Source organism: Alosa alosa, chromosome 16 (genome assembly GCF_017589495.1).
Source record: "Alosa alosa isolate M-15738 ecotype Scorff River chromosome 16, AALO_Geno_1.1, whole genome shotgun sequence".
NCBI lineage: Eukaryota > Metazoa > Chordata > Actinopteri > Clupeiformes > Clupeidae > Alosa > Alosa alosa.
This window is the reverse complement of record NC_063204.1, coordinates 7,271,371-7,287,787: the sequence shown is the minus strand read 5'-3', so window position 1 is coordinate 7,287,787 and position 16,417 is coordinate 7,271,371. Positions and strand designations below refer to the sequence as shown.

The following is a 16,417-nucleotide window of genomic DNA, read 5'->3' as shown; positions in this document are numbered from 1 at the left end:
ATAGATATACATAGATATACATAGACATAGAGAGGGATAGATAGATATACATAGACATAGATAACTAGAGACATTAGATAGAGATGGATAATACATACATAGAGATAGATAGATAACTAGAGCCACATTAGACATAGAGAGATGGATAGATAGATATACATAGAGATAGATAGATAACTAGAGCTACATTAGACATAGAGAGAGGATAGATAGATATACATAGAGATAGATAGATAACTAGAGCTACATTAGACATAGAGAGAGAGGGATAGATAGATAGATATACATAGAGATAGATAGATAACTAGAGCTACATTAGACATAGAGAGAGGGATAGATAGATATACATAGAGATAGATAGATAACTAGAGCTACATTAGACATAGAGAGAGATGGATAGATAGATAGATATACATAGAGATAGATAGATAACTAGAGCTACATTAGACATAGAGAGAGAGGGATAGATAGATATACCGGTACATAGAGATAGATAGATAGATAACTAGAGCTACATTAGACATAGAGAGAGATGGATAGATAGATATACATAGATAGATAGATAACTAGAGCTACATTAGACATAGAGAGAGAGGGATAGATAGATATACATAGAGATAGATAGATAACTAGAGCCACATTAGACATAGAGAGAGAGGGATAGATAGAGCTAGATCGATTGAAAGATAGATAGAGAGAGAAAGAGAAAGATAGAGGAAGACAGATAGATAGTTAGAGAGAGAGAGAGAGAGATGGAGAGAGATGGAGAGATATGGAAATAGATAAAGGAAAAGAGATTGATAAATTGATAGGTGGGATAGGCACAGGCAATAAACAGTAAGTAAAGAATGGAAAGAGAACGGGGAAGCAGATGGAGACAACACAGATTACAAAGACAGACAGAAAGAGAAGAGAGAAGGGGATAGAGACAGAGAGAGAGGAGGAGAGAAGACAGAGAGCAGTGGCAGCTGCGCTGGGCTGAGCGCGCTCAGTGGCGGCGTTCTGGAGGTGAGGGAGGTGAGAGCAGAATGCTTTCAGGGACTATTCTCTCGTCCCTGGCCCGCTCTCTTAAGGCGGACCGCCTCCCCGCACTCCGCGGCACCCACTGAGCTGGCTGCGGCGCTCAGCCGGTCCACCTTAAGCGGCCGGCGCTGCCCTGCTGAAGGTGTATTCCCTTTAGGGCAGGCCACTCAATGATTTATAAAGCTCACATCATTACGCATGCAGATCATTTGGGGCAAGGATGCTCCTCGCCTGCCCTCAACACTGCTGCTGCCGCTCCTGAACGCGCAAGTCCTGCCAGCTGGCTGCGGACGCCACCAACACACACGCACACACCAACACACGCACACACACCAACACGCACACGCGCACACACAACACACACCAACACACACGAGCACATACTAACAGACACACACCAGCATGTGCAAGTACACACACGCACAAAGACATATGTACATATACAATCATACAATATGTGTACACATACAAAGAGAGCCAAGAGTGCAGGAGAATGGATCTGTGCGTTTTCGTGTGTGTGTTTCTGTGTGTGTGTGTGTTATGGAAACCGTGTTCGGCAGGTCACCTTGAATTGGAGATGAGTTCTGGGCAGATGACGGCACTGCCACTCTGTCCAACTGGAGCCCCCCCATCCTCTCTCCGAACATGCAAACGTCCATTCCTGCCTAGAGCATATGGCTCTCTGTCCGTGGAGGTGACACCCAGCAGCACACCTGCAGCGGGTCCACTCCACTCCCCTCACTTGGCACATCTGGTCAGGCACTGTCCGACAACTCTGTCAGAGAGGACGCTGGCCGCGCCTGTCGACATTGACGAGCCGCAGCTCGAAAATAGACTCGTCAACGTCCACTGATCTGACAGAGCTGCCTGCCTCTCTCTGGGAGAAGAGGAGCGAGATCAAGATCAAGATCAAGAGAGGAGAGAGAGAGAGATAGAGACGGAGAGAATGAAAGGGAGGGAGACAGTGAAGGAGAGAGAGTATGCAGGAGTCAAAGTTAGAGAAAGCAAGAGAGAGCGAGATAAAGAGAGAGAGAGAGAGAAAAGAAAGAGTCATCTTTCTCCTTAGATGTGCCCGGCCTGAAAGTTTCTATTCTTGCCCTCTCTCTGAAAGTGCGCGCCGCTAAATTTAGCAGCTCTGAAATATTTAGCATCCTCCTCCCTCGTGCTGCTCCGAGCTGGGCTAGCTTCTGCTACGCTAATGCTAGCACTACCTTCCAAGAAATTTGTGTGTGTGTGTGTGTGTGTGTGTGTGTGTGTGTGTGTGTGTGTGTGTGTATTAGCATCCATGCACACCATAGTGAAGTGACTTCCAAGAAAAGGACAACGAGTGTCCAACCCAGAAATATACCCAGAACAAACCAGGGATGCATGAATGAAATGAAACAAGACTGGACACTCAGTTGACTTAAAAGAAATTGTGATTGTGATTATGACTGAGATTATGGGAAGAATATCTTGCGAAGGAGAGGACAGAGCAAGCACAGAGAACATCAGTGTGTGCTAATCAGGACAAGTGTGACTAATAATGTTTGTTGCATTTACGTGACAGAATTGTTTATGTGCAAAAAAAGCAATATAGCATTATTGTAGTAGGTCAAGCTACGGGAGTCTCATTAGAAACTAGTGTGATAGAGAGGCAAGAGAGGCAAGAGACTGGTAAAGTCAAGCAGAGGGTGAAGCAGACAAATAGAGGCCAATCGGCTAGAGGAGGCTGAGGAGGAAAAAAAGAGGAAAAGGGAGAAGAGTCTGTGACAGAGAAGAACTGATAAAGGGATGAAGAGAAATGGAGGGAGCAAAATGGATGAACGGTGGGAGAGGTGGAGAGACAGGCAGGCAGAGAGAGGAGACGGGAGAGGCTAATAGAGAAAGGGAAGGCCCATTAATCATTTGGTGGAGATGAGCGGCAGGCAGCTGACAGCTCATCTCTCCTCCTCCGGCTGTCTGGACAGGAGAGGAGAGGAGCTCCGTCTCACTCAGGGCTTCACCCGAGCGGGCCGGCAGCTAGAGAAGCTTCCAGAACCATCAGCCTACACATTTAAGGAGGTTCTAAAAAGGCTTGGATGTAAATTCCAACTTAAGGAGGCACTGGGATTTTGTATACCCTTGGATTTAAGGTGGCCCTTCAATTTTCAGGCCCAATATTTAGTCAGACTTTTGATAATTTAGCTTAATTGATGGACAAATATAACAGTGTTCCATCCCAGTCATGCCATCATCGTAAAGACGCTGACATTCAAAAAGAAGCAAGAAGAATGTGAATAGATGCAAACAGTTCCTACTCAGTATTTTACAAAGTCCAGTAAGGCTACAACAACCCTGAACTGTACTGTATTCAACAATCTGCTTTCATCTGACTTGTATGGCAAACAGACAGAGTAATGTTAACAGACAGAGGCAGGGAAAACATTCCCTTCAGTATTGCCCCCAGTGATTGCGCTGAGATTTGCCTAAGCTCTACTGCCCACTATGAGCGCATTCAAATTGAACTGCCTTGTCGAACATGCTATGATTGCAATGGGACTCTCAGAAGCTGTGGGGCCTGGCCATCAAAGGGCTGTGGATTTAAGTGGTTACATGTTGGGTGAAGTCTGGAGCTTAGGCACTGACCCGCACTCCTTCGAGTCATCTGTCTCTCCACCAGCGCGGAGTGGGGGCAGCGCGGGGGCACTGGTGCCCAGGACAGACTCGCCCCGCCTGGGAGAGCCTCACCAGATGCCCCCCTGCCTTGTTGTGCGAACTCTGTCCGGTGACCAGAGCTGCCGTGTCAGAGACACAAAACAGAGGAGGGGGGGGGGGGGGGGGAAATCCACCCACCCCCCCACACACACACACACACACACTCACTGACACATACACACAGGCATACTCTGTCGGCACTCAATAACTCTACATCTCCAGCCACACGACTACTGATTGTCCATGAGAGGAAACCAAAGACAGACAGACAGACAGACAGACAAATATATTCATGCAAGAGTTAAATTATTAAAATCAAAGCTAAAAATTACAGAGCAGACACACACACACACAAAGCGCACATCTTTCACATCTCAAATTCTAAAACTCAAGGTAAAGAGGAAAATAATAAAAAAAAGACCCCAAATACACTAAAAGCATTTCAATACTATGCCCCCTTCCTAACACCCGACACACTTGGTCTTTCCCCTTCAGTGGGTTGGGTCCCCAAAATGAAAGGTCCCCCTTCATGTGCAAATATGGCCTCAATGCTTGAAGAAAAGGGGGAAAAACAGATTTAACGTTATAGGATTTATAGGGGAGGAAGTAGCTACTTTTTGAAGTGGGCCCAGAGCATGTTATTCCTGCCTACAGTGAGTCCATCTTTTCCTAATTACTGTTAGGTGTCAGGCTGATAAGTCTTCAAAGAGCGAACAACTGTCACCTGTGTTTTGTCAAGCCCAGAGAGACAGAGCAAGAGTGATCAAATGAATGAGAGAAAAGGAGTCACACAGAAGCACTCAAAAAAGAGACAGAGAGGGGGAAAATAACACTACTCCTAGGAAGGAGCCTTGGAGTCATTTGAAGGCTGCATTCGTGTTGCGATGCATCCCTATTAAGGGACAGCAATTTACAGCCATGTGCAAAGCTGGTGGGCTAGTGAGCAGATGTGAACTGGTGGTGACCATCCATCCATGCACTCATTCAAGCCTGACATGCTTGGTCCTCTCTGGCTAATAGTGAGCGTGTCTGTTAGTGCCCCCCCCCAACCCCACCCCACCCCAATCCCGCCCAACCACCCATATTATCACCCTCGTAGATCATAGTCAGGCCAGTGACAGGAACAAGAATACCAACACAACAGCACATCTAGAGCCATGTCTGGACTTGTAGCATGTGTTTGATAACACTGAGTAGGGCCAGAACACTATTGTGTGTTCCGTTTCATAAGTGTCATGTCTAAGACGCAAGGCCTCATGCGGTACAATAGGATTTTAGTTCCTGAATGGGCAGACCCACCGAAAATAAATAGTTTATCTGGATGCATCCATCTCCTACCCCAGCTCTCAGTTTGTTTGCGCATGCACTGAGCGCTTCAGTTACACAAACTGACTTCATAAATCACAAGATCTATACAACCATTTTGAATTAACTTATTAGAATACATTTTATTGAATGCTGAACGCTGAAAAATCATTCAACATTCAACAGTACACAATCCAGAGAGAGAAGCTCAAAATAAAGCAGAAATTCCAGTAAACCAAAGAAACTTTGATTCTTTGTCAAACAGGATAAGTTTGGGAGTTTGGATCAAAGAAACTTTGATTTACCTAAAAATCTTTGCTCAAAAACTTCTACTACTACAAAAAAAAAGAAAAAAAAACACACATCAACAAAAACCTCCAAATATTGTGCTTTTTCTGGTTTCCTCTTTCAAAATTCCCAGCTAAATCTCATATGTTTCCATGGAGATGCACATTGTGTACGCAGGGGCTTTTTGTGGAGACACTCTGACCTTAAGTGAGGTGTGCAAACACAGCTCTGCACCACTTGCCCAGATTGGAAGGACCCGGGCCTGGGAAAGAAAGGCCCTTAGCACTCTGCCCGTCTGAAATAAATATCCACTGCCATTGTAAGGGAGGCACAAAAAGAGTCTCTTAGTAACCCAAAGCAGGGTTTTTTTTAGAGGAAGCTGTTCAATCACAAACGTGTAGCGCCTATATGTGCACTAATGAACATAGTAAAAGAAACATATTAAACCTAACTTCCACATTTCAAAAGTTATGCTCAAAACCATACAAACTCACACAAACTATTTTTTCCAAAATATTTATTTCACAGTTAAAACATGCACAGTATTGCATGACTAAACCTGCAGCATTGGGACACAAGCTAAATACAAGGTGTTTCACTAGGGGGAAAAAAAAATGTTTTTGTTGTGTGTTTGTTTTGTTTTGTATTGCTGTGCATCCGCATGTGAAATGAATCGGCATGCACAAGGAGACTGAGATGCTTAAGAAGAAGCTGTTTTAATCTTTGCCAAGAGCCAGCAGATGCACCAGCCACACAACCAGTTAGCTGCTCAACAGCGTCATCTGTAGCAAGAAGGGAGAACAGCAGACAGTCTGGCAATCATAAACCTGCACACAGATTGCATACATGGAGACCTCAGTGTCACCACACCACGTGTCAACTCCGACTGCTGAGCAAACACTACTCTCACGAGTACATTTTCAATTGACGTTTTGTCGAATTATGAAATAATAGCATTGTATTAAACAGTTAATACATGCAATCCTGTGAGCTCACTCTATTAGTAGCTTGTAGGAACATTACTACACAATACATATGTATTGACATCTTACACTAACACTATTAAACAAGAGGTATATTACTCAGTTAATAAATCACGCTTATTTAAAACCAATTGGGCCATGCAAACAAATTCACGTCTGTTTTCACCCTGATAACAAGTCAAAGGGACCGAGTTTCCCAAAAGTGCTGTTGATCAACCAACAGAGACTAAAGAGCAGAGGGTCACAATGATGATCTCTCCATCACTGAACAGCAGTAGTTGCTCAATGATACTTCCAGGAAACACCTCACTGGCAACAGATGCAACCTTAAGAGCACCAAGCCCTCAGTCAACACACATCAATGGGTCAGGCCCATCCGCCACCCTGACATGCCAAATCCTAGGTGCATTTAGACTGTCCAGAACTGATGCCATAATCGATACGGTCAGTGACTAGTTGAAGCAGAGACCTCTGGTCTTGGCATTTAAGAGTGGAACAGCCTGCTGGCAAGGTACAAGGTAGACTCTTGGTTGTGGCTGCATCCACATTCACATCCACATCCACATGAACTACATGTGGCCCACGCGAGCCTTCTGCTCTGAATTAGGTTTTCGATTAAAGGTAGGTGCGTAAAAAGTTCTGCCGGTTTTCATTTCCTCGGAACTTTCCAGAGCGGTCAGGTTATTGGACATCATAGGTGCACATAAATGACAACATTAAGCCCCCCTCCCCAAGAGATTGGCCATCTAACGTGAACATTAATGTGAGCGTTTGGGAATGAGGTGGGGAGGGGGCAGTGAATAGGGCTTCAGGGGTATTAAACTCCCCCACATCCGGCTTTCGTGCCCCTCTGCTGTGAGCTGCTATGTCCCTCAGAGTCTCAGTGGGGCGCTTGCTTTTGTCATGTATGAGAGCGGCCCTTTTCTGATCGTTTCCTCTCTCTCTGCCCGCACGCACACACACACAAACACACACACACACAGACAGACAGACACACACACACGCACGCACACAAGGCCCATACCTGGACGTGTAGCGCAACATAAAGCAGTGCTCCTTCCCTGCACATTTATGGATGATCAGTAGCGAGAAACAGTCTTGTCGAAATGAAAGAGCCACAGAGTGTGAGAGAGAGAGAGAGTGAGAGAGAGAGAGAGAGTGTGTGTGTGTGTGTGTGTGTGTGTGTGTGTGTGTGTGTGTGTGTGTGAGAGAGAGAGAGAGAGAGAGAGAGGACATAAAGCTGCGGGTCCCAAGCCCGTGGTCCACTTCCTCCTACATCCCGACAGCCCTGTCCATTATTACCATGGCCCGGCCCTCGCAAATTAGCCCGAGCCTCGTAAACTACAGTACAGACTAATTTTTACGTCCCCGTGTGCCAGGCGGGACATAAACCAGGAGGGCTTCACACTGGGACACAGGACAGAGGTGAATTCAAAGCAAATCTGGTTTTCTTTTCATTTTTCCCCCCTCCCTTCGCTTGCCACTCCATTGTGCCACGGTGTTGCTGAAGCTTTATGAACCTCCAGAGCTCAGGTATTAGTCTGTCTCTGTCTCTCTGTCTGTCTGTCTGTCTGTCTGTCTGTCTCTGTCTGTCTGTCGGTCGGTCGGTCGGTCTGTCGGTCGGTCGGTCTGTCTCTCTCTCTCGGTCTGTTCACATCTCTCTCTCTGTCTCTCTCTGTCTCTCTCTGTCTCTCTCTGTCTCTCTCTGTCTCTCTCTGTCTCTCTCTGTCTCTCTCTGTCTCTCTCTCAGAGTAATTACTCAAATGAGGAAGTGTACCGAGCCGTGCCGAGCGATTATTGACCTCTGCTTTTGAAGTTTTATTTTCAGGGTGGGAGGGGGGTGAGGACAGGGGTAAAGGTGCTTACTATTAAATCACCTAGGTCAGTGGTGTGTGTGTGTGTGTGTGTGTGTGTGTGTGTGTGTGTGTGTGTGTGTGTGTGTGACTGTGACTGTGTGTGACTAAAATACTTTTGATGTCAAAAAAACATTTGATGCAATGACAAAAAAAGAGAGAGCCAGAAAGAGTGAAAAGGAAGGATGTGACAGATTAAGAAAAATGGACACGAAGAAGGAGTGAGAAAGAGACATAAAGACACAGGAGAGGAAGGAAACCAAAGAAGTGTGAGAGAGAGAGTGAGGTAGAGAGAGGGAGACACAGAGGAAGAGAGTGGGAGGGAAATAAATCAGGTGGGCCACTGATGGCGTGGTGTTGAAGTGTTTGCGGCCTGCGGGCCGTTTAAAGGGGTTAGGCGAGATGGGGTTAGGCGAGATGGGGCGTCGGGTGACGCGCCGAGTCCTCGGGGCTTTTCATGTTTTAATGAAGCCGCCGCAGAGGCGCAGCGGAGCGGGAGCCGGAGTCAGACGCCGGGCACGGCCCAGACACCTGCTGCTGCCGCCAGACGACATGCAGGCCCGCTGGGCCACGTCTGCCCCACCTCCGCACCACGGGAGCACACGCGCACAGAAAAAAAGCAGGGAGAAACACTCTGACCCCTGACCCCGGACACAGACCCACACACACACCCGACACAGAGGGTCAAGTGTGCAGTGGTGCTCAATTCAGATACAGAGATGGACAAAATTCTTTGGACTGTGTGAAGTGCTACCCATCCCAAAGTTCTGAAAATCACGCACTGCACTGTCAACTGGTCTGGCTAGTTGAGTGTGTGTTTATGTGTGTGTATTTAGGGGCAGCCGTGGTTAGCACTTCGGACATGTAATTGGAGGTTGCCGGTTCGAACCCCGACCAGTAGGAACGGCTGAAGCGCCCTTGAGCAAGGCACCTAACCCCTCACTGTTCCCCGAGCGCCGCTGTTGTAGCAGGCAGCTCACTGCGCCGGGATTAGTGTGTGCTTCACCTCACTGTGTGTTCACTGTGTGCTGAGTGTGTTTCACTAATTCACGGATTGGGATAAATGCAGAGACCAAATTTCCCTCACGGGATCAAAAGAGTATATATACTTACTTATACTTATACTTATTCTGGGATGTGTGTGTGTGAGTGAGAGGGGAATGTGGGATGGGAGGTGGGGGGTGATTTGTTTCTTTTAGTAAACATTTTTACATTCATTTTATGGTAATTTATTGCTGGCCTTACTGAGACCTCAGTAACCTGTTTCGTTCCCAACTCATGTACCTATGTTTTTGGAATGACAAATAAAATCCTTGAATCCTTGAATCAAATATCTAAAGCATTCATAAAGGCTTTTTGTACTTCCAACAGTTCAACTCTCCATTCCCCTGGCTGATGCTTGTACCATGTATTTCACCGCATCAACAGGAGAAGCATTTTCTACACTCACAAATACTGTCCTTAGTTGTAGTTCTTAAAAAGTAATTTGGCTGCAGGCCCACTGGTTCGAGAGTGGTACACAAAGATCAGGTGAGTCGTTACCTTTTTAGATCCTGCGAAGCCCTCGGACTCCAGGAAGAAATAAGCAAAGGGCATGAGCACAAAGAGACAGAGGTTGGAGAACAGCGAGACCAGGTTCCACAGTCCTAGGACACCAACCAATCAAACGGTCAACCAGTCAGTTCACAAATGAATGCATCAAAAAAGGACAACACATGGGATGAAAGAGTACAATATGTTCTATCTATTTCCCTTTGTGTTTTGCATTACGTGACATGCTGCCTATGGCCCATCTGAAGCCATAATGACAAATATGAGCTGTGGCCCATGCAAACACATTCATTTCACATCATGTGTGCCCCCTTTCTCAATAATCATAGCATCCTCTAAAATGTCTGTTTGCTTCATTTGTACTAAGATGCTCTCAGCAAGTGAGGAATTATTTTATCGTGGAGGTGTAACGCCCCCTTGTGGCCGTTCTAATGCCACAGTAGGCATCATTTCATTGTTAGTCATACACTACGTTATACAGCCTAACAGTTTGGTTATTATCGTAACTATGTCAACTATGTTACATTTTAAAGTAAGCTATAAGAGAGAATCACTAACACTAAAATTGCCGTTATCTAGGGAGAAAAAGAGATTGATTGTGTGAGTGAGGGTTACTGACCATGTATGAGAGAGCCATTGAGCCACTGTATGTAGTAGTTTCTGGGCAGGGAGAGCAGGATCTCATTACTGATTATGGAGAAGGGCAGCAGCAGAACTGCCCCACCTGATATGGCAAGAGTGAAGGTGCACAGGTAAAGACTGACAGAGGGAGGAAAGGAACAGAGACAGACAGACAGACAGACAGACAGAGAGACAGAGAGACAGACAGAGACAGAGAGACAGATAGACATATGGATAAAGACATAAAGACAGATAGACATATGGATAAAGACAGATAGACAGATAGACAGATAGACAGACAGACAGAGAGAGAAACAGAAAGAGAGAGAGACAGAGAGACGGACAGACAGATAGATAGATAGATATAGGACAGACCAATCAAATAGATTGATCGGACAGACATACAAGACATCAATAGAGGGATTGGATAGATTGATTACATAGACAGACTCATGGATTGATTGATAAAAAAGATGAATAGGTAGAGTGACAAACAAACGGATAGATATTGGGTGTGGATAGAAAGCAATGGGGAAAAATTGAAAAAAAGAATGAAAAGAAAAAAGAAAGACAGAGAAAGCTTAGTTAGTGAGAATACTGATCTGCTTTAGTGTACAACTAATAATTAATACAAGTCAAGTTATATAATAGACAAATCATTGTTGATAATTTAGATTTAGCTCTATACTCTACAAACAGAGCATTAAGGCCTACGCCTTACAGAGACGTTAGCTTGTACATGTAAAGTACAGTAACTCTGTTATGGTGTTAACTCTGTTATGTCTAAATTGTTTTTTTAAGTGGACATATTCCACCCAGGCCCTGCAGACACACAGTGGGTGAAGTCAACACACACACACACACACACACACACACGCATCGCCGCGCCGCATACGACGCGACGCGACGCGACGCGACGCCACGCACGCATACGCCGCACGCACGCACGCACACAAAGCTACACTCACGATATTCTGTTGACTATGGCATCTTCATCTTCATGGTCATCTGTGGATAGATACCCAAAATCAGACATTGCAATGTAAGACACATCAGTGGATATGGATAATTACGTCAGGCACAAGCTACACTGTTCAACCTACAATGATGGATGTGTACCTATGTGGACATCACACAGTGTGCCCAACCCTCTGTGTAATCTGGTCAAACTCATAAATACATGGACACAAATAGGTGAGCAATACAGTACCGAAGTGTGACGTTCCGTTTCCATGACGGCAGTTTTACTGGATCTAAACAAACTTTCGATAGGATTGCATGTAGACATGTGCCATCATTTCTACCTCATAAATTACTTTTAAATATAGGCTATAGCCATTTAAACTTGTCTTACTTGCTAGGCAGCAGCTTAGTCACATAACAAGGATTCCCTGTCAGGTGTAACAGTAACAAACACAATTCCAGTGAAAATTTTACGTCTTATCAAAGGCTGGCGGCTCTTAAGAGTGACGTTTTTTTCCTAAAAAATAAAGCCGGGACATGCAGGCTGTGAAGCTATGTGTCTTCTACAGTGGAAACCCATGCTAAAATAAAATCAATTTGATGTTGATATGAATTAGTTGCAGTTTGTGATTCTTACAGTGTAGAAAACGTATACTAACATCATGGAAACTTTTTTAAAATAATTTAAATAGATTTAGAAAGCCACTGCTATGGTTGCCACTATTGTTAGATTTATTTGTTTAGATCCAGTGAAATTGCTATCTTTACAATGCCACATCATGGCTTCGGTGCTCTAATACTCTGCAGCAGTTGACAACATGCTCTTATTTTCAAACATTCAGACAAGTCTTTGTGTGGAATGCAAAGACACAGTAAAAGACGGTACATATTGGCACATATTGTCCACTTATAAACAGCGGGTTATCAGAATATGATTTAAAAATAAACAGAAAAGAAATAGAAGTGATCCACAGAAGAACCCAGAAGCAATGTCCCTCCCTCTCACCAGTGTGTTTCCTCCTTCAAAGTCACAACACACCTGGGAGGAGCGGAGCGCCTCACCTTGGCCAAATAACCTGAAACCGAGAGACGCAACCCAGATTCCAAGCGGACTGTGTTTCCCCAGGTGATAGGGGAAGTGCAGCAATCTACTTTTTTAAGCCAACAAGGGTGTCCTGAAGTCGCTCATGAGGACATCAAAGAGTTGAAATCAACTTTTTTATTAAGTGATGTTTTCTCTTGTGTACGTTTGTGTGTTTTTGCTTTTGTGTGCTTCGCATTAAGACTGTCAAGTGCAGATAGACAACATGACTTGTGGAAGGAAAGTGTGGTTTAGGTGTGGGTGTACATGTGCCATTTGTGTGCAAGAGGGGGCACCTACCACTTTTTCTCTTGTAGCGGGTGATGATGCAGTAAGACACAATGTACAGCACCGCAAAAAGAAGGAAGCAGATCTGCAGAGCAAAGAGGAAACAGGAAGTGAGAAAAGCCACAGGTGCCAGGGGTTCATAGAGCCAGGGCATGAATATGCTTAGTATAAGTATGAATAGTGCTGGGGACCTTTGGCACGACTACTGTAGACCAGAGAGAGAGAGAGAGAGAGAGAGAGAGAGAGAGAGAGAGAAAAAACGTACTTATCCCCAGTTTCCAAGAAAAGATGACACATGTGAATATTATTTTATTATATGATATTATTACAGCGTATAAACAAACATTATCTCATTACATGACACGCTAATATTACAGCATAATTACGCTGTAACTACACATCACAGGCATTAAGCAGATGACATGTGAGTGATGCGTTATCATGTAGGCTAATGCAAGGGCAGCAGGAGGTCTGGGAGATCTTGTGTTCTGCACAGGCAGGGGTATTTTGAGCGCAGATTTTGACAGCACAGATAGACGCCATTGGACGGGGGAGCACCTATGACAGCCTGTCAAGCCGATGAGTCATGATCAGATTACCCCGACTCAGGCCTCACAGAGACGGGCACTACTGTTCTGCCAGAGAGGCTGCATCCCAAGTCTCAAGTCACAGCCATACAAATGCAGATCAGGGGGAACCATCGCAATTAGTTGACACTAGTGAACATTCCAATAATATACCTGACAATGGTGCATCTTATTCAAACTTCACTTTGTGAATGCAAGCATTGATCGCAACAACACAAAATTACAATATTTTCATCCGAACCTATTAGTGAATGAATTGTACAGACAATTTCTTTGAGAAACAAATATTAAATTCAGAAATAATACAGTGACAGGCACTTAAAATATCCCAGAATCCCAACTGTCTGCCCCTGCAGATGTTTCATAGCTACAGTCATGCACAGTTCTAAGAGCATAAGTGACTCAGCCATTTTTACAATCAGTAGACAAACCACTGACTGGAATAGGTTGCATGCATAGGTTGTAAAAATGGATTGCTGCAAGGATATCTCTTCACAGCATGTAGGCCTGCATGGGTCCACTCAGTAATTCTACATTGAGCATATGTTGCCCTCACATTGCCAGCCACAACATTAGCCACAATACCACACTGTGTGTCAACAACACAAGCCAGACAGCTTCTCCTTCCTCATGTAAAGAATTTAACACCACATGAGCTTAGTAAACAAAAACAGACATGCACGTAGCAGCTTTCTTGTTTGGGTGCTTTGCATAGTATCCTAGTAAACAACAGTCCTCATATACTAAGATCACAGATAACAACGGTCATGTAGCCTATTTGGTCTGGGAGCTTGAATTTCCCCCAGGCGGTTCGTGCATTAGGGTACATATTTCACTAAAACCTTTGAGGGCTCTTATGATTTGATTAGTTTTAAAAACATTTTTTTCTTCACGAATTTTACTTCATACAATTACGAATCTTTGCCATAACACAAAATAGGCTTATCATAACATAACAAGACCGAGCGAATGAATGAGTGAAAGAATGAATGAATGAGTGAAAGAAAAAATACATAGCCTGAAGCTTGGCTGATTGCTGTCAAAATACCCACATGCACTTTTAGTTCATGAAACAACTGTTTCTAAAACCTGTACTTCAATGCACTGACTACTGGTGATGACAATTTACTGACATAAGGATGTCTGAGAGGTATGCTGGCACCTCAAATTACAAGCAGCTCCTCACACAGAGTGTTCCAGGAGACAACGCCACATAGTTCTGCTGCATGTGTGTGGGCGTGCTCTGCTTTTTGCCCTCTCTAAAGAAGTCCTTGAAGTTCTCAAAGTGCCCTGGGCATGGAACGCATCTATTTTGTGGGGAGCAAGGTGAAAGATTCTGGCTATTTATAAAGCGAGAGTGCGTTCATTTGCTGTCACATGCCATGTGATGCAGGATGAGGACTTTGATATCCACACGACGCACTTCACTTACTGTGGAAACGGAGTGAAAGCCGAAAATAGCAAGCCCACCAGGGTAGTTTCATTAAGAAGACAGGTTTAAGCCGCGTTCGCCCACAAGTTAACATGTTAACTAGTCAAGGAAACAGATCGGATGGGATTGAAGTGTCAGCAACTGTAAACAAGCTATCAACCTAGGCAGGGCGTTTTAATGAGGCTCGGGGCTTGGTTAATACGAGTCATGCAAGAATGGACATGGAAACTGGATACTGTCTACTCGGATGAATAGGCTATTAAATATATCATTATCGATTCTCACTACTTCAATCGTGGTTTAAACGGGATGACACATTCATGCTCGACAATAATCTAGCGAGCTAATCTGTAATATCTAGTCCAAATAGATTTACCATTCTTTAAGGGACAGTATTCGGCAACTTCCCAGAACACAAAACAACGACCGGTGCAAGTCAGCTGTGTGTTCGTGAGGTTGAAGTGTTGACAGCTAGCTTGTTGACACACAAAAACTCTAGATGTCAGATATGATAACTAACTTACGTTAAGTAATAACTTTAATTTAACTGAGTGATAGTCACAACTAACGTTAATTCAATTTAAACATCTACTCAATCAGCAAAGAAATGTCGCCAGAATAGATGAAAGAATCAGCTTATTGAATGTTAATGTTACATATCGATGTAACGTTAACGTAATGTAGTCAGCATTCTGACAACAGGCTAACATATAACGTTACAGTACGTTAGACAGCTAAGCACAAGAGGCAATTGTCGTTGCAGATTAATAACAAAGATCCTTGATTACTAGCTCCTCTTTAACCCTCTCTGTTAATAACTCGACATACCAAAAGGTACGCTCAGTCTTAACGTAACGTTAGAACCTTGAGCAACAAAAAACACATAACAGCATCACAACCACATCACAGAATGGCTTTAAAGACACCACATAGCTAAAATGCTAACGTTATCTTTGCCAACATAACAGCTAACGTTACTGTTAATATTCTCAAGAAAGTTAGATACCGGATGTCCAGTGTAGTAGTAGAATAATATGCCGTTACACCACAAGTGTAGTGGGGCACGGTGATATTTAACGGTAACGTTAAGATTGTTGACAAACCCAGTTACACTGTCTGTTAGCCTTCTATTTAAGGATACCTTTCGCTGATACCTATCTGTTTTCGCCTTCGTGTTAACGCAAGCTAAAGTTAGCTTATCAGCTAATGTTAGCTGGCTAACTGCTAGCAAGTTTAGCTACTTACAATGTATTCCCGAACTTGACTGTGGAAATTTTGTTCTCTGATGGTAACATCGTCGTCTTCCATTCTTCATATTGGATATATACGCATCACTTACTCATAAAACTAAAATCAACATGGTCTTATAAAATAAGTTTCTTTAGCAATATTGGGTTAAATGGTTGAGAATCGCCCTGAACAATCCGTTAGCAACATTGACAGACTCTCATTTGCTCAGTTTTGCACCGCCAGAGAAACGACTCAAAATAAATGACATCATCAGACCACGACAACAAGAAACGCCCAACCGTTGTGAACTGAGAAGCATTAAGAACCGGAATTGTCTCCGTTTTACTCTATAAAATCCGTTTAATTAACTTGTGCCCAAAAGTAAAAAAAAAATGTTTGGAATATTTTGTAAAGTGTAAAATTCGAGTGTACACATTTAAGCTTACATTGTGCATATATTGGTTGACGGTGATTGCTCTGAAGATGTGTATGCTTGATATCCGGAAATAACATGAGAGGTTAATGTCGTTGACTTC

At 44.0% G+C, this 16,417-nt stretch overlaps 1 protein-coding gene across 1 annotated transcript in view; it reads right to left on the bottom strand.

Moving 5' to 3' along the window:
• Positions 1 to 16,136, bottom strand: part of lmbr1 (limb development membrane protein 1) — a 45,854-nt gene extending 29,718 nt beyond the window's left edge. The window contains exons 1-5 of the mRNA XM_048266778.1: positions 15,897 to 16,136; positions 12,645 to 12,717; positions 11,269 to 11,308; positions 10,299 to 10,438; positions 9,671 to 9,774 (exon numbers count right to left, since the gene is read on the bottom strand). Coding sequence (XP_048122735.1) covers positions 9,671 to 9,774; positions 10,299 to 10,438; positions 11,269 to 11,308; positions 12,645 to 12,717; positions 15,897 to 15,959 — 420 coding nt within the window. The 5' untranslated portion in view covers positions 15,960 to 16,136. The remainder of the gene's footprint in view (positions 1 to 9,670; positions 9,775 to 10,298; positions 10,439 to 11,268; positions 11,309 to 12,644; positions 12,718 to 15,896) is intronic.
• Positions 16,137 to 16,417: the final 281 nt, after the last annotated feature.